At 44.3% G+C, this 20,434-nt stretch overlaps 1 protein-coding gene across 1 annotated transcript in view; it reads left to right on the top strand.

The window, feature by feature from the left end:
- stab1 (stabilin 1) overlaps positions 1-20,434 on the top strand; it is a 258,505-nt gene that overhangs the window by 145,217 nt on the left and 92,854 nt on the right. Inside the window, exons 32-34 of the mRNA XM_048547400.2 lie at positions 812-913; positions 2,990-3,097; positions 15,740-15,871. Of these exons, the coding sequence (XP_048403357.1) occupies positions 812-913; positions 2,990-3,097; positions 15,740-15,871 (342 nt within the window). The remainder of the gene's footprint in view (positions 1-811; positions 914-2,989; positions 3,098-15,739; positions 15,872-20,434) is intronic.

Genomic DNA, 20,434 nt, shown 5'->3' with positions numbered 1-20,434 from the left:
TGCAGTTCCCATTATCAATGATAACAGAAGTTGCTGGAATCTCAGCAGGTCTGGCAGCATCTATGAAAAAAAATCAGAGTTAATGTTTCAGGTTCCAGTGACCCTTCCTCAGACTTCAGTTCCAGCAATTTATGTTTTTGAAACAATTGCCATGTTTGATGGTGGTCACAGGGTAGATGGGGGATGTGATCACAGGAGGCATTTTCCAATCTTAGGGGAGACAGATGGTAAGTAAAGAACATTTGAAAGATGTAAGGAGAGACTGGAGGTGCAGAAGTGGTCTACTGATACACCGTTACAGTACTTATGAAATGTTTAGTTTCTTGGGCCTGGAAATAACAGTACAGTTTCCTCTAACTCTCAAATGTAATTTTTTTAGTGTTTACCTCGTTGATTTTGTCTTCTTGCTTCCATTGATTTTTCAGATTTCCTAAATTCATTGGCATGAGTTTAAAAAGGGCTGTTTAAATGAAAGCATGTGTTATATTGTTTAAACATCCAACCTACAAGTAGAGTGGTTACCTTTCATTTACCCTGCCTCCACTATAATGAGATATGGGCCCATTTGAAATGGTTTTGTTCCTGTGTCATGTTTCCTAGAACGTTAACCTCAGACCTGACCCCAGCACACCCATTATTAAGAGTTGGGATTTAGCTCTGCATAGTACATGCAATGTTAGTCGTCATTATTTGCAGTGTATATTTACATGGTGTAATGTGTTTTCCACTATTATGTTATAAAGCTCTTACAGCTCTTAATTGTTTCATTCAGAGATGCTTTGACTAATCTATTACATTGTGTTGTATTTAGATTTTATTCCCTCCTTCAGAAGATTTACCACCACTTCTGCCGAGTTTGCTTGAGCTACTAGAACGTCTGCCTCAATACTCTCATTTCAAGCAATTATTGCAGGTACAAATAACATTTAATTATTGCTTTATACAGGAAAAGAATCTTTGTGAATTGGAACTAATATTGATTTCTAACAATTCACACACCTTGTAGCATCTTTTAGAAAAACTATCAACAGTTTATCTTATTGTTTCCATGATAACGTTGAAAGTTGTTGATTTCACCTACAAACCCATTCCTTAGTAATTACCAGCACTGCCTATGGGGAGGTGAAAATGTTCACTCTCCCCAATTTGCTTCTCTTTTGAAGGTGCACATTCATGTTGATGTGCAATTCCACAGATACTGCAGTTTTCTCACTATGTCCTCATTCCATGGTCTTCAAGAAAATACTGAAATATGAATTCAAATAAAAAACTAAATTACAGATGGGAAAAGCAAGTGCAACAATGCAAAGTTTAATGCAGACAGAAGAGGTACGTGATTCCTCACTGACACTAATATTTCTATTGATGGAACCTTCCATACTTAGTAAATTGTTAGATTACAGCACCATTTCCAGAACTTGATTCCAATGGTGTCTGCACTCAGTGTGCAGAGTGCCTAATGTCCGGGCGTGCCTGATTAATCAATTAATTCAAAGAGCCCTAGCCAATTAGGAAAGAGCCAGACTGCAAAAGTGAGCAAGCCAGTCAGAGCACCCGTATCTATAGACAGATGGCACCCTTTAATGGGAGAGGTCGGTGCTGCTGACACAGGTGGGAAACTGTCAGAATATTATTGTGGAGGGGAAGCAGTTCCACAAGATGGCCCATGTAGCTGCTGTGCATGTCTGATTCCCATAGAAGGAATTATTAGATCACTTAAATCTGACGACCATTAGGAAGTTCTAAACAAGTTGGTAGACAATGATCATATGGCTGATTAATGTTAACCTGGAAGATATTGTCAATTTGAATTACCCAAAATCTTGCAATTAACTGCAACACAATAGGCTGTAACATATGATTATGTCTCGTGCTATTGATGAATAGGTTTTAATCAGAATAACAAAATTGATTATGTAGCTCGAGGATACGTATTCCTAATAGTGGTTCTGACAGTGGTCTATTCACTCTGACTTTCAAAATTATCCATGTCTGAAAGTGTTATATCAAATGCAAAGGATTTGCACAGCTCAATTCCAATTAAAGTTAGTGTAAATGCATTTCTTTATGCCCAGATGGCAAGTTGAAAGCCTATTTTTGGGTCATATTGGGATCAGTGGTAGACCTATTGCTTATCATTATCTACTTGACAAAAGGAACTGGTGCACATTTACTGGTGAGACAAGGTGTATAAAAAGGAAGTCAGACTTTGGGGGAAGATTGAGTTCATGAGTCCATGTGTAAGGTCTCCTTCATTTTGTGCAAAGCCTTCAATAATGCACTATCTATATATCAATAAACATGGCATACTGCATTTAGCTGGAGGCTAATTTCAGCTACCATGCAAAGTTATGATCTGTCTTTGTCATTTTTATAAGTGCCCTTCTTTGTGAGAGGATGCTATGAACATTACGCAGGGTACCCAGCAGTGACCACCAAGTTTGGAAAACTTCAGCTTAACTTTTCAGCCTCATGACTGTATTTTCGGTCTTGGATGAATGCTATGGGTGATATGACAACATCAGTCATGTTCCTGGCTCACTAAAGACATTTAATTCTTAGGTTCCTGTCTGAATATTATTCCTTTTTGAACTATTTTCACTACAGTTTTATGACGGTATCACTAAAGATTAAAAACACTAAGTGTTAGTAGACAACTCAGACATATCACTGTTCAGCTCAGACCACTCCCATGTTTAATAACAACGGAGAGGAGTGCAGATGCTGTAAGTCAGGAACAAAAACAGAAGTTCTGAGGAAGGGTCACCGGACCCGAAATGTTAACTCTGATTTTTTTCCACAGAGATGCTGCCAGACCTGCTGAGCTTTTCCAGCAACTTCTGTTTTTGTTCCATTCCCATGTTTGTTCATCACCAATGCGAGTCACTGATTCTTTGCCTGAAGTTCCTTGGCAATGCTTCAACTACCCAGATCAGCTCGTGAGCAGATTAAGGTCATAATTCTTGATTTTGTTCTCCTTTTCCTTTAGCACTACCACCTAATTGATGAGATAGAGTCGTCCGAACAGTACACTATTCTTATGCCAGAAGATGCATCAATTGAAGAGTACTACAGAGTTAAGGATAGTGAACAACTGGTATGATTCCTGCTTTAACTATGTCTATATGTGGTGAATATTGCCCCATGAATTTTGACTCATCGGCTGAATGTTTGGGCCAGTTGGAAGTCTGATATTCGCAGAATGAAGCCTGGTCCATTTTGATGCCAGGCTTCAAGTCCAAGTTCTCTAGGCCAAAGCCTGAGTATGCAGGGCCATCCTGCTAACTCCAAGCCGATGTGTTATTCTGCTTCATGTTGGCCTCTAGGATGCAAAGAAGTAAGCAAGAAGAGGCTGTAATAAGAACAACAAAAATGCCGTAAATATCACAAATAGCAAGAGGTGCTATCCATGATTCCAGGGGCTGTCTAATCGTAGAGGATATGGACCCAGTTCTGAAGTGGTGGGGATATTTTGGGTCAATTCCATCATGATAATTTATGTAAAATGCCTACCCGTCTCCTGGGTAATATTCCTTTTAAATATTCTTGCATGGCTGTACATACCTAGTAATCTAAAGGGATGTCATGGGAATGTCTAATTTGAGTAACTGTACAGCTTTGAATAAACATATTCTTGGTAGGGCATTGGTTCCTGGTTTCTGTACCAGCTGAGTAAATTGCTGAACATTTCCATTATTTGCCCATTTTAGCTTGCATTCACACCCAATCTCAGTTCTTCATCCATCTTAAAGCTCACCAAAAATGGCAATGACACCCTACTCTGAACGATTAGAACTGAAATGCTCTGCACGTGTGTGCAGAACTCCAATTATCAGCAGAGATAATGGGAACTGCAGATGCTGGAGAATTCCAAGATAATAAAATGTGAGGCTGGATGAACACAGCAGGCCAAGCAGCATCTCAGGAGCACAAAAGCTGACGTTTCGGGCCTAGACCCTTCATCAGAGAGGGGGATGGGGAGAGGGAACTGGAATAAATAGGGAGAGAGGGGAGGGCGGACCGAAGATGGAGAGTAAAGAAGATAGGTGGAGAGAGTATAGGTGGGGAGGTAGGGAGGGGATAGGTCAGTCCAGGGAAGACGGACAGGTCAAGGAGGTGGGATGAGGTTAGTAGGTAGATGGGGGTGCGGCTTGGGGTGGGAGGAAGGGATGGGTGAGAGGAAGAACCGGTTAGGGAGGCAGAGACAGGTTGGACCGGTTTTGGGATGCAGTGGGTGGGGGGGAAGAGCTGGGCTGGTTGTGTGGTGCAGTGGGGGGAGGGGACGAACTGGGCTGGTTTAGGGATGCAGTAGGGGAAGGGGAGATTTTGAAACTGGTGAAGTCCACGTTGATACCATTAGGCTGCAGGGTTCCCAGGCGGAATATGAGTTGCTGTTCCTGCAACCTTCGGGTGGCATCATTGTGGCAGTGCAGGAGGCCCATGATGGACATGTCATCTAGAGAATGGGAGGGAGAGTGGAAATGTTCTAGGCCCGAAACGTCAGCTTTTGTGCTCCTGAGATGCTTCTTGGCCTGCTGTGTTCATCCAGCCTCACACTTTATTATCTTGGAATTCTCCAGCATCTGCAGTTCCCATTATCTCTGATACTATTTTAACCTCACTGCGAAGCCTCTTCCAGGGATGCCTAACCTGAAGAAGTTACCCTCCTTCCTCCGGACCAACCTCAGGGAATCTCTCTCCCATTGCAACTCTCTTGTAATCTCTTCGGCCTTGAAACTGCTTGACCATGTCCTGAAGCAAACCAGGCACCACAGCCACATCACCTTCCTCAGCACCTGCCTACGGAACCAGATCATCCCCAAGGGACTACAGTCCACATTTCAGCCTTCCCAATTTGGTCCCAACCGTGACCACCTCTACACCCAGAATATTCAGACCCTTCAGAAGCTTTTTTCCCTGCGAATCCTGAAACAGACACTCGCAGCCATGCGCCGGCACCTCCAGGCACTGCAATCCAGCCTGCCCCAGCTCAGAGCCTCCCTCTCCCAGACCTGCAAAGGACCCCTGCTGTTTTTTATCCTCCGCGGGATCCACAGACTGAACACCCAGTTTCACTCAGCTTTACTGGACACCAAAAATCATAAGTACAACCAACTCACGGGCTCTGCCACCCACAAGAGGATTCCTGCGCCTCCCAAATCCCGACTCTGTCCCTGCCCCTCCCCCACCATGCACCCGCCGCCATTGACCATGAGGACACGGCCGGAGACCCCACCGATGACGTCACATCTGCCTCCGCCAGCCACAGAACTTCCGGTACCGCTGCTGCAGTCACCACCTCCACTTCCAGGTACAATACCTCACACACCACCCTCACCGCAACTGCTGCCGCCCACCCCGCTCCTCCAACCGCCGACGTAACCCCGCCCACAGCCGACGCCGACGGAACCCCGCCCACGGCCGGCGGAACCCTGCCCACGGCCGACGCCGACGGAACCCCGCCCACAGCCGACGGAACCCCACCCACGGCCGACGACCTCATCGCTCCGCCCACAACCTCCACAGCCAGCAACCCCAGAGAAGACAGCCACACTGAGCCCTGCCGCATCTTCACCATCCCCCCAGACCTCCCACTGACTGAGGACGAACGGTCAGTCCTTAGCAAGGGGCTCACCTTTGTCCCCCGACAACCACACATCAACGAATACCAGTCACGGTTGGACATAGAGCAGTTTTTCCGCCGTCTTCGCCTCCATGCCTACTTCTTCAACCGGGAACCTAACCCTCCTTCCACTGACCCCTTCACCCGCTTCCAACACAAGTCCTCCTCCTGGACACCACCCCCAGGCCTCCTACCTTCCCTCGACCTCTTCATTTCCAACTGCCATCGAGACATTAACCGCCTCAACCTCTCCACCCCTCTCACCCACTCCAACCTCTCCCCCGCAGAACGGGCAGCCCTCCGCTCCCTCCACTCCAACCCCAACCTCACCATCAAACCCGCAGACAAGGGTGGCGCAGTGGTAGTATGACGCACTGACCTCTACATCGCCGAGGCCAGACACCAACTCTCCGACACCACCTCCTACCGCCCCCTCGATCATGACCCCACACCCGAGCACCAAACCATCATCTCCAACACCATTCACGACCTCATCACCTCAGGGGACCTCCCACCCACAGCCTCCAACCTCATTGTTCCCCAACCCCGCACGGCCCGTTTCTATCTCCTTCCCAAAATCCACAAACCTGCCTGCCCTGGTCGACCCATCGTCTCAGCCTGCTCCTGCCCCACCGAACTCATCTCCACCAATCTGGACTCCATTTTCTCCCCTTTGGTCCAGGAACTCCCCACCTACGTCCGTGACACCACCCACACCCTCCACCTCCTCCAGGACTTCCAATTCCCTGGCCCCCAACACCTCATATTCAACATGGACGTCCAGTCCCTATACACCTGCATTCCGCATGCAGATGGCCTCAAGGCCCTCCGCTTCTTCCTATCCCACAGGCCCGACCAGTCCCCCTCCACCGACACTCTCATCCGCCTAGCTGAACTCGTCCTCACCCTCAACAACTTCTCTTTTGACTCCTCCCACTTCCTACAGACTAAGGGGGTGGCCATGGGCACCCGCATGGGCCCCAGCTATGCCTGCCTCTTTGTAGGTTACGTGGAACAGTCCCTCTTCCGCACCTACACAGGCCCCAAACCCCACCTCTTCCTCCGTTACATTGATGACTGTATCGGCGCCACCTCTTGCTCCCCAGAGGAGCTCGAACAGTTCATCCACTTCACCAACACCTTCCACCCCAACCTTCAGTTCACCTGGGCCATCTCCAGCACATCCCTTACCTTCCTGGACCTCTCAGTCTCCATCTCAGGCAACCAGCTTGTAACTGATGTCCATTTCAAGCCCACCGACTCCCACAGCTACCTAGAATACACCGCCTCCCACCCACCCTCCTGCAAAAATTCCATCCCCTATTCCCAATTCCTCCGCCTCTGCCGCATCTGCTCCCACGATAAGACATTCCACTCCCGCACATCCCAGATGTCCAAGTTAGAACATAGAACATAGAACAGTACAGCACAGAACAGGCCCTTCAGCCCACGATGTTGTGCCGACCATTGATCCTCATGTATGCACCCTCAAATTTCTGTGACCATATGCATGTCCAGCAGTCTCTTAAATGACCCCAATGACCTTGCTTCCACAACTGCTGCTGGCAACGCATTCCATGCTCTCACAACTCTCTGTGTAAAGAACCCGCCTCTGACATCCCCTCTATACTTTCCTCCAACCAGCTTAAAACTATGACCCCTCGTGTTAGCCATTTCTGCCCTTGGAAATAGCCTCTGGCTATCAACTCTATCCATGCCTCTCGTTATCTTGTATATCTCAATTAGGTCCCCTCTCCCCCTCCTTTTCTCCAATGAAAAAAGTCCGAGCTCAGACAACCTCTCTTCATAAGATAAGCCCTCCAGTCCAGGCAGCATCCTGGTAAACCTCCTCTGGACCGTCTCCAAAGCATCCACATCTTTCCTATAATAGGGCGACCAGAACTGGACGCAGTATTCCAAGTGCGGTCTAACCAAAGTTTTATAGAGCTGCAACAAGATCTCACGACTCTTAAACTCAATCCCCCTGTTAATGAAAGCCAAAACACCATATGCTTTCTTAACAACCCTGTCCACTTGGGTGGCCATTTTAAGGGATCTATGTATCTGCACACAAAGATCCCTCTGTTCCTCCACACTGCCAAGAATCCTATCCTTAATCCTGTACTCAGCTTTCAAATTCGACCTTCCAAAATGCATCACCTCGCATTTATCCAGGTTGAACTCCATCTGCCACCTCTCAGCCCATCTCTGCATCCTGTCAATATCCCACTGCAGCCTACAACAGCCCTCTATACTGTCAACGACACCTCCAACCTTTGTGTCATCTGCAAACTTGCTGACCCATCCTTCAATCCCCTCATCCAAGTCATTAATAAAAATTACAAACAGTAGAGGCCCAAGGACAGAGCCCTGTGGAACCCCACTCACCACTGACTTCCAGGCAGAATATTTTCCTTCTACTACCACTCGCTGTCTTCTGTTGGCCAGCCAATTCTGTATCATTATTTCTAGTGGCACTTTATTAATGACTGCTGGATATAGATTATCAGGCCCTGGGGATTTATCAGCCTTCAATCCCATCAACTTCTTCATCCCATGTAAGTTTGACCCTAGTCTCAAAATCTATTGTGGTCACTCATCCCCAAGCAGCCTCAGTCAACTAGACTGCCAATTATTCCTTTCATATTATACATTACTTGTCTAGAATGGCCTGTTTTCTAGTTGATTCTTCAACATATTGGTCCAGAAAACCATCCCATACACACTCCAAGAATTCCTCCTCTCCAGTATTGTCACTAATTTGATTTGCCCAATCTATATGCAGATTAAAGTCACCCAGAATTACAAGTGATCCTTTATTGCATGTATGTCTAATTCCTGTTTAACGCCACTCCCAACATCACCATCACAACCCCCATTAATGCTGTTTACCCTTTATTGTTTCTAAGGTCTACCTGTACAGGTTCCATATCACTGGAGTTAATAACTTTCCTCTCCACTGCATTAATTTCCTCTTTACCCAGCAATGCAACTCCAAGCCATTTCTCTTCTGTCTATCCTTTCCGAATGCTGAATACCCCTAAATAATTTAGTTCACAAACCGGATCATTCTGCAGCGATGTTTTTGTAATCCTGTCTATATCCTACATGTTTTCATCTATTTGCTCAATTAATTCATCCACTTTATTGTGAATGCTCTTTGCAATAAAGCACAAATCCTTTTTAAGATCCGTTGCCCCATTCCTATTACTTTTCACTGTGTCCCTGTTCGATCCTGCCCCTTGATTTTTTTTCCATCACATTTTTCATTGCCCTTTATGGCTTTTGTTCTTATCCTTAATTCCCCTTCCTCTGACTACTTGCATGGGTTCCCAACCTCCACCATTTTAGTTTAAATCTTCTCCAACCACTCTCACAAATACCGCCTCGGCCTCTTCCAGTTTCGCAGTGACTCACAGTGCAAATTTGAAGAACAACTCCTTAGCATCCACTAGGCACCCGACAGCCCAGAGGACTCAACATTGAGTTCTCCAATTTCAAATAACCTTCCCACCCATTCCCTGCATCTCCTTCTAGCCCCACCTCCTCCCTTCCATTCCATCTTCTAACCCTCCCTTCTAGCCACCAACTGGATTCATCCCTCCCATCGACCAACTAGTTCATACTTACCAACAGTGTCCACCATTCTGTCTCCACCCTTCCCCGCCCCCACAACTCTTTATCTGCAGCACCTCCTACCTCCACATCCAGTCCTAAAGAAAGGTAATACCCGAAGCATTGACTGCTCCTTTCCTCCAGATGCTGCCTGGCCTGCTGTGTTCTTCCAGCCTTCACTTTGTCTACCTCACAAATACTATCCCTGAGACATCAGTCCCAGTCCCACCACCCAGTTTGAACTGGTCCCCCTCCCCAGGAACCGATGTCAGTGTCCCAGGAATCTGAAACTCTGCCCCTTACACCATTTATTTAGCCATCTGTTCATCGGATATCTTGCTATTCCTACACATGGTACTGGTAGTAATCATAAAATCACTACTTTCAAGGTTCTACTTTTCAACTTTGTAAATCCCTATATTCTGCTTTTAGGATCCATCCTTATTATATTGCCTGTATCATTTGTACCAATGTGTACCATTACCACTGGCTATTTAAAAGTTGAAACCTAAAGCAGTCATCTAATAATGAATTGAAATCCAAAAATTGATTGTAATCTCATTTTCTGATGCTTGTTATTTTAATGGTATTTTAATGTATTAGTAAAATAACCTTTTTGCTAAACTTAAAAGTTCTGTCTTTCCTGTTCCTAACACACTATCTCAGTGCCAGCACATTCGAAAAAATATATTATTGGCTTTCTTTATTGCATTGTTAATAACTTTAAACAAAGTGTTTGGAAATTTTTTATATCTTCTGTTATCTGGAGGACATGCAGCAGGAAGGTCTAAAGCTTATGAAGAGAACAACGGTAGCAACAAAATGAGTGAATATTTCACTGAGCCCATTGAGCTTATTTCACATTCAGTAAAATTAGGGCTACCCTCTTACAGAACATAGAACATAGAAAAGTACAGCACAGTACAGGCCCTTCGGCCCACTATGTTGTGCCGTGGAATAATCCAATCCAAAAATAAAATAACCTAACCTACATTCCCCTCAATTCACTGCTGTCCATGTGCATGTCCAGCAGTCACTTAAATGTCACTAATGACTCTGCTTCCATGACTACCACTGGCAAACTATTCCATGTGCTCACAACTCTCTGGGTGAAGAACCTCCCTCTGACATCTCCTCTATACCTTCCTCCTAACACCTTAAAACTATGACCCCTCGTGGCAGTCAATCCTGCCCTGGGGAAAAGTCTCACTGATACCTTCCCCTACAATTCCTACAGCCATTAATGCCCTTAGTATCGAAAAATGTATCACTTTCTGACTTGAATATTTCCAATAACTGAACATCCATTGTTCTCTGAAGTTGAAAATTCAAAAAGGTTTATCCTTTACAAAAAGAAATCTCCTCTTATCTCAATCTTAAATGACTGTTTCTTAATCTGAGTTGTTGACTGACAGTTCAAGACTCCAGTCACAGAGTCATTGAGTCACAGAGTCATAGAGTCACAGAGTCAGAGAGATCTACAGCATGGAAACAGACCCTTTGGTCCAATTCCTCCATGCTGACCAGATATCCTACATAAATCTAGTCCCACTTGCCAGCATTTGGCCCATATCCTTCTAAACACGTCCTATTCGTATACCCACCTGGATGCCTTTTAAATGTTGTAATTCTACCAGCCTCCACCACTTCCTCTGGCAGCTCATTCCATACATGCACCACCATCTGAGTGAAAATGTTGCTCCTGTTTCAAATTTTTTCCCTTTCACCTTAAACCCTAGTTTTGGACTCCCCCCCACCGTCTCCTCCGGGGAAAAGACCTTGTTCATTTACCCTATCCATGCCCCTCATGATTTTGTAATCCTATAGTATGAACAAAGAACAAAGAAAATTACAGCACAGGAACGGGCCCTTCGGCCCTCCGAGCTTGTGCGGATAGAGATCCTCTGTCTAAACCTGTCATTTATTTTCTAAGGGTCTGTATCCCTTTGCTCCCCGCCCATCCAAGATACATCTTAAAAGACACTATCGTGTCTGCGTCTACCGCCTCCGCTGGCAACGGGTTCCAGGCACCCACCACCCTCTGCGTAAAGAACTTTCCACACATATCCCCCATAAACTTTCCTCCTCTCATTTTGAACTCATGACTCCTAGTAATTGAGTCCCCAACTCTTGGAAAAAGCTTCTTGCTATCCACCTTGTCTATACCCCTCATGATTTTATAGACCTCAATCAGGTCCCCCCTCAATTTCCATCTTCCAAGTGAAAACACTCCTAATCTACTCAACCTTTCTTCATAGCTCGCGCCCTCCGTACCAGGCAACATCCTGGTGAACCTCCTCGGCACCCTCTCCAAAGCATCCACATCCTTTTGGTAATGTGGTGACCAGAACTGTAGGCAGTACTCTAAATGTGGCCGAATCAAAGTCTTATACAACTGTAACATATCCTGCCAACTCTTGCACTCAATACCCCATTAAGGTCATGCCTCAGCCTCCAACACTCCAGGGAATATTCAGCTTCTCCCTATAGCTCAAAAATCTTGTAAATCTTTTCTGAACCCTTTCAAGTTTCACATCCTTTCATTTTGCAGGGAGACCAGAATTGCACTCATCATTCCACTAGTGGCCTAACCAATGTCCTGTACAGCTGCAACATGACCTCCCAACTGCTATACTCAATGCATTGACCAATAAAGTTAAACATACCAAATGCTTTCTTCTTGATCCTACCTACCTGCAACTCCACCTTCAAGGAACTATGAACCTGCATTTCAAGGTATCTTTATTTAGCAATATTCCCCAGGACCTTAACATTAAGTGTATAAGTCATGCCCTCATTTGCCTTTCCGAAATGCAGAGCGGCACAGTTATCTAAATTAAACTCCATCAGCCATTCCTTGGCCAATTGATCAAGACCATGTTGTACCCTGAGGTAACCTTCACCTTTGAGCCAGTTTACCATGAGGAACCTTGTCGAACGCCTTACTGAAGTCCATATGGAGCATGTCCACTGCCCTGCCCTCATTAATTCTCTTTGTTACTTCTTCAAAAAACTCAATTAAGTCCATGAGACACGATTTCCCAAGCACAAAGCTATATTGACTATCTCTAATCAGTCCTTGCATTTCCAAATTAAAATAAATCCTGTCCCTCAGGATTCCCTCCAACAACTTGCCCACCACCAAAGTCAGGCTCACTGCTCTGCAGTTCCCTGGCTTTTCCTTACCACCTTTCTTAAATAGTAGCGCAATGTCAGCCGATCTTCAGTCATCCAGCACCTCACCTACGGCTATTAATGATACAAATATCTCAGCAAGGGACCCAGAAATCACTTCCCTAGGTTCCCATAGAGTTCTTCAAGGACCGCAACTTTCCCCCCACAGTGATCGAGAACGCCCTTGACCGCGTCTCCCGTATTTCCCGCAACACATCTCTCACACCCCGCCCCCGCCACAACCGCCCTAAGAGGATCCCCCTCGTTCTCACACACCACCCTACCAACCTCCGGATACAACGCATCATCCTCCGACACTTTCGCCATTTACAATCCGACCCCACCACCCAAGACATTTTTCCATCCCCATCCCTGTCTGCTTTCCGGAGAGACCACTCTCTCCATGACTCCCTTGTTCGCTCCACACTGCCCTCCAACCCCACCACACCCGGCACCTTCCCCTGCAACCGCAGGAAATGCTACACTTGCCCCCACACCTCCTCCCTCACCCCTATCCCAGGCCCCAAGATGACATTCCACATTCAGCAGAGGTTCACCTGCACATCTGCCAATGTGGTATACTGCATCCACTGAACCCGGTGTGGCTTCCTCTACATTGGGGAAACCAAGCGGAGGCTTGGAGACCGCTTTGCAGAACACCTCCGCTCAGTTTGCAACAAACAACTGCACCTCCCAGTCGCAAACCATTTCCACTCCCCCTCCCATTCTTTAGATGACATGTCCATCATGGGCCTCCTGCACTGCCACAATGATGCCACCCGAAGGTTGCAGGAACAGCAACTCATATTACGCCTGGGAACCCTGCAGCCATATGGTATCAACGTGGACTTCACCAGTTTCAAAATCTCCCCTTCCCCTACTGCATCCCAAAACCAGCCCAGTTCATCCCCTCCCCCCACTGCACCACACAACCAGCCCAGCTCTTCCCCCCCACCCACTGCATCCCAAAACCAGTCCAACCTGTCTCTGCCTCCCTAACCGGTTCTTCCTCTTACCCATCCCTTCCTCCCACCCCAAGCCGCACCCCCATCTACCTACTAACCTCATCCCACCTCCTTGACCTGTCCGTCTTCCCTGGACTGACCTATCCCCTCCCTACCTCCCCACCTATACTCTCTCCACCTATCTTCTTTACTCTCCATCTTCGGTCCGCCTCCCCCTCTCTCCCTATTTATTCCAGTTCCCTCTCCCCATCCCCCTCTCTGATGAAGGGTCTAGGCCCGAAACGTCAGCTTTTGTGCTCCTGAGATGCTGCTTGGCCTGCTGTGTTCATCCAGCCTCACATTTTATTATCTTCCAATTATCAGCAGGATCACTTTTAAACTTATAGACACCAGGTTGGAATGTCTTCATTTTTTAAAGCATGGAAGTATTGCCTTGGGGCAAAAATATTAAAGACCAATAGATAAATTTTATGGCCAGGTAATTTTCCAGTGGTGAACCTGGAATTAATGTTAGTATTTATGGTATTTATTGTTTTTATGGTATTTATATAGTATTTATGGTAGAAATATAGTCATCTTTTTAATCTAAAATATGATGGATGAGAAATAGCTGCTTGTAAATGTACACTTCATGCATTAAGTCATATTTCTGTCAATGATTCTAAGCAAAGTTGAAGTATTTATTTTAAATGGATTGATGCTTCCAGTAACCTATTAGATGATGAATGTCATACAAATACAATCCATTCAACTCATAATACAAGAAAAAAATTATTAGAATACTTATGTAAGTCAGTTTTTGAGAAACAACTTGTATTATGCCAAGTAAATAATTTGACCTTAGCCTTCTGCTAGGATTTTTTAAAAATGTGGTTTCAGGTAATTGTGAAGACTATTCTGTTTCCAATCAATTGCAAGAATGATGGTTGACTACATGGTAGATAAACATCTTAAAGGGCAGGATTTTCCTGTTGCAGCAGGAATCAGGACGAAGGTTTGATTCTGGATTGTAAATTTTGCTTTTCATTGGATTGATTTCTTAAGGATCTTAGATATGGGTGGTACAGTGTCTCAGTGGTTAGCACTGCAGCCTCACAGTGCCAGGGACCAGGGTTGATTCCACCCTTAGGTGACTGTCTGTGTGAAGATTGCACGTTCTCCCTGTGCCTGCATGGGTTTCCTTCGGGTTCTTTTTATTCATTTATTTCTCTGCATTCATTCACAGGATAAGGGCATTGCTGGCTAGGCAGCATTTATTGCCCACCCCTAATTGCCCCAGATATTTTATTGAATTCAAATTCCACCATCTGCCATGGTGAGATTCAGATGCGGGTCCCTGCAACATTATCTGGGTCTCTGGATTAACAGTCCAGCAATAATACCATGAGGCCACTGCCTCCCCAATGGGTGTTCCGATTTCCTCCCACAGTCCAAAGATGTGCAAGTTAGGTGGATTGGCTATGCTAAGTTGCCCATAGTGTCGAAGCATGCGAAGGCTGGGTTCGCAGGGTCATAGGGTAAGAAGGAGGGTTTGGATGGGTGCTCTTTGGACGGTCAGCGTGGACTTGATGGGCTGAATGGCCTGCTTTCACACTGTAGGGATTCATTGACATTGGCTTGCCGTCAAAGTAATGGCTGATGCAATGGGAAAGGAGCAGGGATACTAGGCAATTGGACCATATTCTGGTTTGAATTAGCAGCCATCTGTGCTGTTTTGCCACCTATATATGGGCTAAAAAAAAGAGTAGATTTTTGTAATCAAAGTGGTCAGAGAATTGGAAGGAGAAATTAGGGAAAGTTGATTATTAGAATTTTATTATTACCCAGTCCATTTTTGTCCAAACATTCCCTGTTTGCTTTAAATGAAACCATTTCAGTGCAACTGCCCCTGTTCTCACCAGGTTGCAGCTGGTCATCTTCAGAGAACTCTTCATGACTGCCAAAACCACGAAAATCTCTGGAGATCAGAGGGCAAGCTCTTAATGAGCTCCCTAATGGCCTCAGTCCTCCAAACTTACAAGCCAGGTGCTTCCACTCTATCGCACATCCCTCCCCTTCCACCTCTCTGGGAAATGAGAGTGGAGTTGGCACAGCAATGTGTCGATAACTGGGACACTTTGTTTTCCGCTGCCCTGCATCCATTTCATTCCAAATTGGGATGGTTTATGGTATGAGCAGCTACCTGAAGCATTGTCTAACTAACTTGTGGAGGATTGGTAATAAGTCACATGATTAATGGTAACTACTCTTGATCATGTCAGCTGGATCTTTTCTTTCAGATGTAATAATAAGGTACAAAGGCAGTTTTATTCCTTCGATGTGAAAGCCAGGATGTGCTATGGTGGCTGTTTCTCTTTTACAGGATGTCAACTCTGTGCAATATCACATTATTCTTGGGGAGAAGTTCCAGTATGATAAAATTAAGGATGGAATTCATCGAGGAACTATGATGGGATCATCCTATCAAGTAATATTTTACCTTAAGCAAGATAAGGTATGCTTTGCTTTGTACGAGCAGGAGATCTCTCTCCTTTTCTCACCTCAGTTGTATTCCTTCTGTGTCGGCAAAGTCAGCTTCTCCCTATCTACTAAATCAAAATCATTCGCATCCACAATGTGGAATCATAGGCTCATCCAACATAGGAAGCAGCCATTCAGCAACCCCATCATGTGTGTTTGGTCTGTTTTGGAAAAGCTATCCAGTAATTCCACTCCCTTTTTATCACCCATAGCCCAGCAAATATGACCTGTTATTTCCAATTCCCAATAAGTATTGAATTTGCTTCCATCACCCTTTTCAATTGAGTATTCCAGATCAAAACAACTCACTCTGTAAAGAAATTTCTCCTCATCCCGATAGCTATTGACTTTCCAATAGTCTTAAATCTGTTTCCTCTGTTATTAACTCTGCTTTCAGTGAGATCAGCTTTACCATATCTGTTAACTCAAAATCTTTCCCGATTCTGAGGAACTGTATTAAACCTATTTTAAATAAAAAAGTATAAAAACAGAATTCAGCAGATCCGGCAGCATCTGTGGAGAGAGAAGCAGTTAGCATTTCAAGTCCAAATAACTGTTCTTCAGATTTCCAACCTCTGCAGTATTTTGTTTTTAAGAAAACTGATATCTTTAATCTGTTAGCCGGACCATATATCTGTACAGCGAAATATTAATGGATTCTTAGGAATTCTCTGTAACTTGCATGCCCTTATTTTCCAGGTCTGCTGCTTTGAATAATTTATTGACTGAGTTAGATAACTTGCAGTACATGGAACTCATAAAGGAAAAGATTAGCAGGGCAACACAAATGTGTCGGAGAGTGGGATTAATTGGTAGCTTATTTGGAGAGCCAAGAAAGGCATGATAGGAGCAGAATGGACTGTTACTATGCTATATAGTTCTATGATTCAACAGCAAACCACACCACAACATCATAAGATGCCACCAAGCCTTTGATTGCATTTGGCTACAATAAGTGATAGTTAAAACCTCAAAAGCAAACAGGCCGCCAAAAAATGTTAAAGTACAGCAACATACTGAGACCTCTGACGCATGAGAATGCAAATTGAATTGTAAGCAAGTTTGTACAATGTTTATTGCCTCAAAGTTCCTATTGTGGTGATTTTGGATTATAACAGGTATTAGTTTATGTAACATGGGTTGGGCACAGTGTCACATGTTAAATACACAAACGTTTCACTGCTTTTGTAATACAAAGCTATATTTTAATCTTTGAATGAAATGGTTTATCTTCAATGTAAATATTTTCCACATAAAAAGCACTGATGAGTAATGGTGATTCATAAAGTGCAAAGAATACTGAGTTAATGTTAAGGGCAAAATGTTACAGTCCTCACTAATCGGTCTGCAATGTGTTGGCTCCTGTAAAATTCCTCCGATGGCTTTCCCTCCACCTTCCAGCCTATCCTGACCTATCTGGAATTTTATGGTAAAATGGGCAACATCCAGGCCAGCTCATGCTCCTGTCCTTACTTTAGTTGAAACCATTAATTAAGGACCACTTAAAGGTGACTCCCACCAGCCTTAATTTTGCAGGACTTCTGAAGCAGGACCCCGAGTGAGAGTGAGGTCTCATTTCTAGTCAAGTAATGGTCCTTGGAGCATTAAATGTCTGACAGATAGATGGTATCAGTGGGTGAGGTGAAAAACCACACCATCCAAAAATCATGTTCATTAAGAATGGTCCTAAGGCACAAACTACTGTGCCAGAACTTCAGAGATTGTCATTGAGTGCCTCCTGAAAGTCCACCTGCTTCCTTTATTATTGTCTTCTGTCTCCCCTGCCTGTGTCTTTCTTGCTGCTGCTTATTTTTAATCAAAAGGTAAATGTTTCTTCCAATGTCTGTCTGTGATGTACAATTTTTCTTTGTTACCTTGCTCAGGTGGTTTTGTAGTGCAGACCCTGGTGAAGTACAAACATTGAAATGATGATTTGAATGCCTTACTGTGTTCCAGTTTTTTCAAATGTTTTTCTGATACATAGGGCAGAATCTGCCCAGCCCCTGAGCAATGTGGCCATTGGCGAGAAAGTTAGGGGGAGCACTGCGAGCAGCCTCCTCCCATTGAGAGGAAATTTTCCAACAAGCATTGATCAGTGAGATGACAGTCTCACTAGTGAGCAGTGAGAGACCTATTGCATCCAGCAGCAACATCTACATCCTTGTTATTACATCTTCTCGCCTCATTGGTTTGCCATTTGCCATTCTCACACCTTGAGTAGGAAATTAGACTATGACAATTCCCAAACCAAAATTCAGCGCAGTAACTCGGTGACTCCAGTTCATCACTTGGTCTTCCATTGGCTGCCAATATCTTAGGGCACTGCCTGTGGGCAGAAATTGCACCCATCCTGCACCCATCCATCAGGACCTCCTGGACTCTGTTGGAGAAGTGGGATGCCATTTACATTACCCTCTGTACAACATGTTCAGGGCAAATAAAGCAAATCATGCAGGGCAGCTGTAGTCTGCCAGTACTTGACCAGCTGCATAGCTGAGTTTTAAAATTTGCTGTGGTGTCAGGAAACCCAGGAGGCTGAGGTGGAGGAGGATCAAGCTGAAGAAACATATGAAAACCTGAGCATCCCATTCAACAGCTTGATCGAACACAAACTAGCACGTGTGGCAGGGTCTGCAAATCCAGCATTGGACTGTTGAGTTACTGCAGTACCCTGGAGTAGAAGAAAATCATCCCTGAATCCTAGACAATACCCAAGAAGAAGATGTCTTTCTTGGAAAGACATAACACTGCCTTCTTTGCTTCTTGGTGAGAGTGAGACAGATCTTTTAATAACAGGTACAGTGCCTGAAGCAATAGTAGATCCTGGTGACTCTTAACGTCTACATTTGTGGACTTCTCTGACCCACTTTTATGGATTATTCCTGTTGCCAATCTCTTTAAGACAACAGTGTGTATATAGATAAAGATACAGTGGAGACTCTTAGAGCTGTGTAAAACTTAATAAATTTATTATGTACTTAAGTAAAAGATATACACCTTTGACTGCTAGAGATATCTCAACCACTGTCCTTTGCTGCCCTGGGTTCTGTAACTAAGCCCAAATATTATTACTGGAAAGAGTTGGCAACTGGCCAGGCTGGAACTCTTCTCAGCATCTTCACCATGTCTTCTGACGTAGGGTTACTGCTAAAATTGGGGTTCCCTGGACTGTTTTTCATACAGTTCAGACCTGCCAAGTTGGCGTCCTTATTTCCTTATTTGGAATTGCTTGTGAAACTTGCCCAATATCACATGGCTTTTCCATGCATAGCCAGTAATGATCAAATTCCTTTGGTTTCTGCAAATCCTTCTCCCTCTATGGTCTCAACTGTAACTTAGCCCCCGATTGGTCTTCCCTGTAGGTGGAATGTCAATCTTTCTAACTGCAGTTGGAACTTGAGAGTGATAACCTATTTACCTTAAAAAAAAACCCTGCATTCTAGTGTCTTCTTTCTGGTGTGCAGCTGACTTGTTCCAGTCCATCGTGAAATCTTTTATCGATTCCCATATCTTTGGCCTTATCTCATTCTTGCTGATCTACACTAAAGAAAACTTAATAATATCTCTATCCCACTGCATGGACTAAAACTATTGACCTGCTGTTGATGATATCCCATGTTAGGTTGCTGTTGGAACTCTGCCAATTTTCTCCACCGCCTCGATGCAATGTCAAGAGCTGGTATCATTAATATAACCTGGCCGAGAAGACAATTGGGTAAAAGTTTTGTGTTAATCTGTAATTGGCACTCATTAGGGTTTTAGTGAGCCAAGGAAATTTGTGTATTATGGTTTGGATCCTGGAGGAATTTGGTTAAAAGTACACCAATCATAAAGTAGATCCAAATTAATTCATATGTAGTGCACATATGACCTATAAAACAAATTTCATCCTCTTCACAATTTAATGCTTCCTTTAGCCTTGTTTCTCTCCAGCTGTTTTGATTGTAAGCTGTGACACAGTTTAACTCTTAATGCTATAATGCATTATATCTGGATAAAACTATATGCATTGGACATTTGGACTCCTAAAATGAGAAGTCTATTCTCATTGGGTAGGAGATTACACTAAAGCCAGTTAGCCCTTTATCCTTTCCTGTTGAGGCGTTGACATGGATTTTTGAGTCCCCTCCATGTGCATTTTTTGGTTTGTTCACAGATGTTGACCCCCAAAGGAGAACACAGCTGTTCTTTTCCATGATGGAGGTTAGTTTTATCCTTGCAGCTGCTTTCTCAAGAGGCTGTATGTGGTCGTCTTAAAGTGCTCAATCATTTCCCTTAAGTGTGCACAGATGACAATTTAAAAGTAACGTTTTATAACATTGTAGTTGTATTACTGTTGCTGTGGAGATTTTATTTAGCTGTTGAATTGCTGCAAACATTTAAAGCTGATGCTGTTTCAAATTTTTATCTTTCATTCGTTCCTTATAATGTCCGTATCACTGGCAAGATAAGCATATACTCTCCATTCCTAGATACCCAGAAAAACATAGCCATTCTTCTGGAACTACTGCAATTTTGTTTGCAAATTTATTTGTTT

This window comes from Stegostoma tigrinum, chromosome 11, assembly GCF_030684315.1.
Source record: "Stegostoma tigrinum isolate sSteTig4 chromosome 11, sSteTig4.hap1, whole genome shotgun sequence".
NCBI classification, from domain to species: domain Eukaryota; kingdom Metazoa; phylum Chordata; class Chondrichthyes; order Orectolobiformes; family Stegostomatidae; genus Stegostoma; species Stegostoma tigrinum.
The sequence above is the reverse complement of the archived record's forward strand: the minus strand, read 5'-3'. Positions and strand labels throughout refer to the sequence as shown.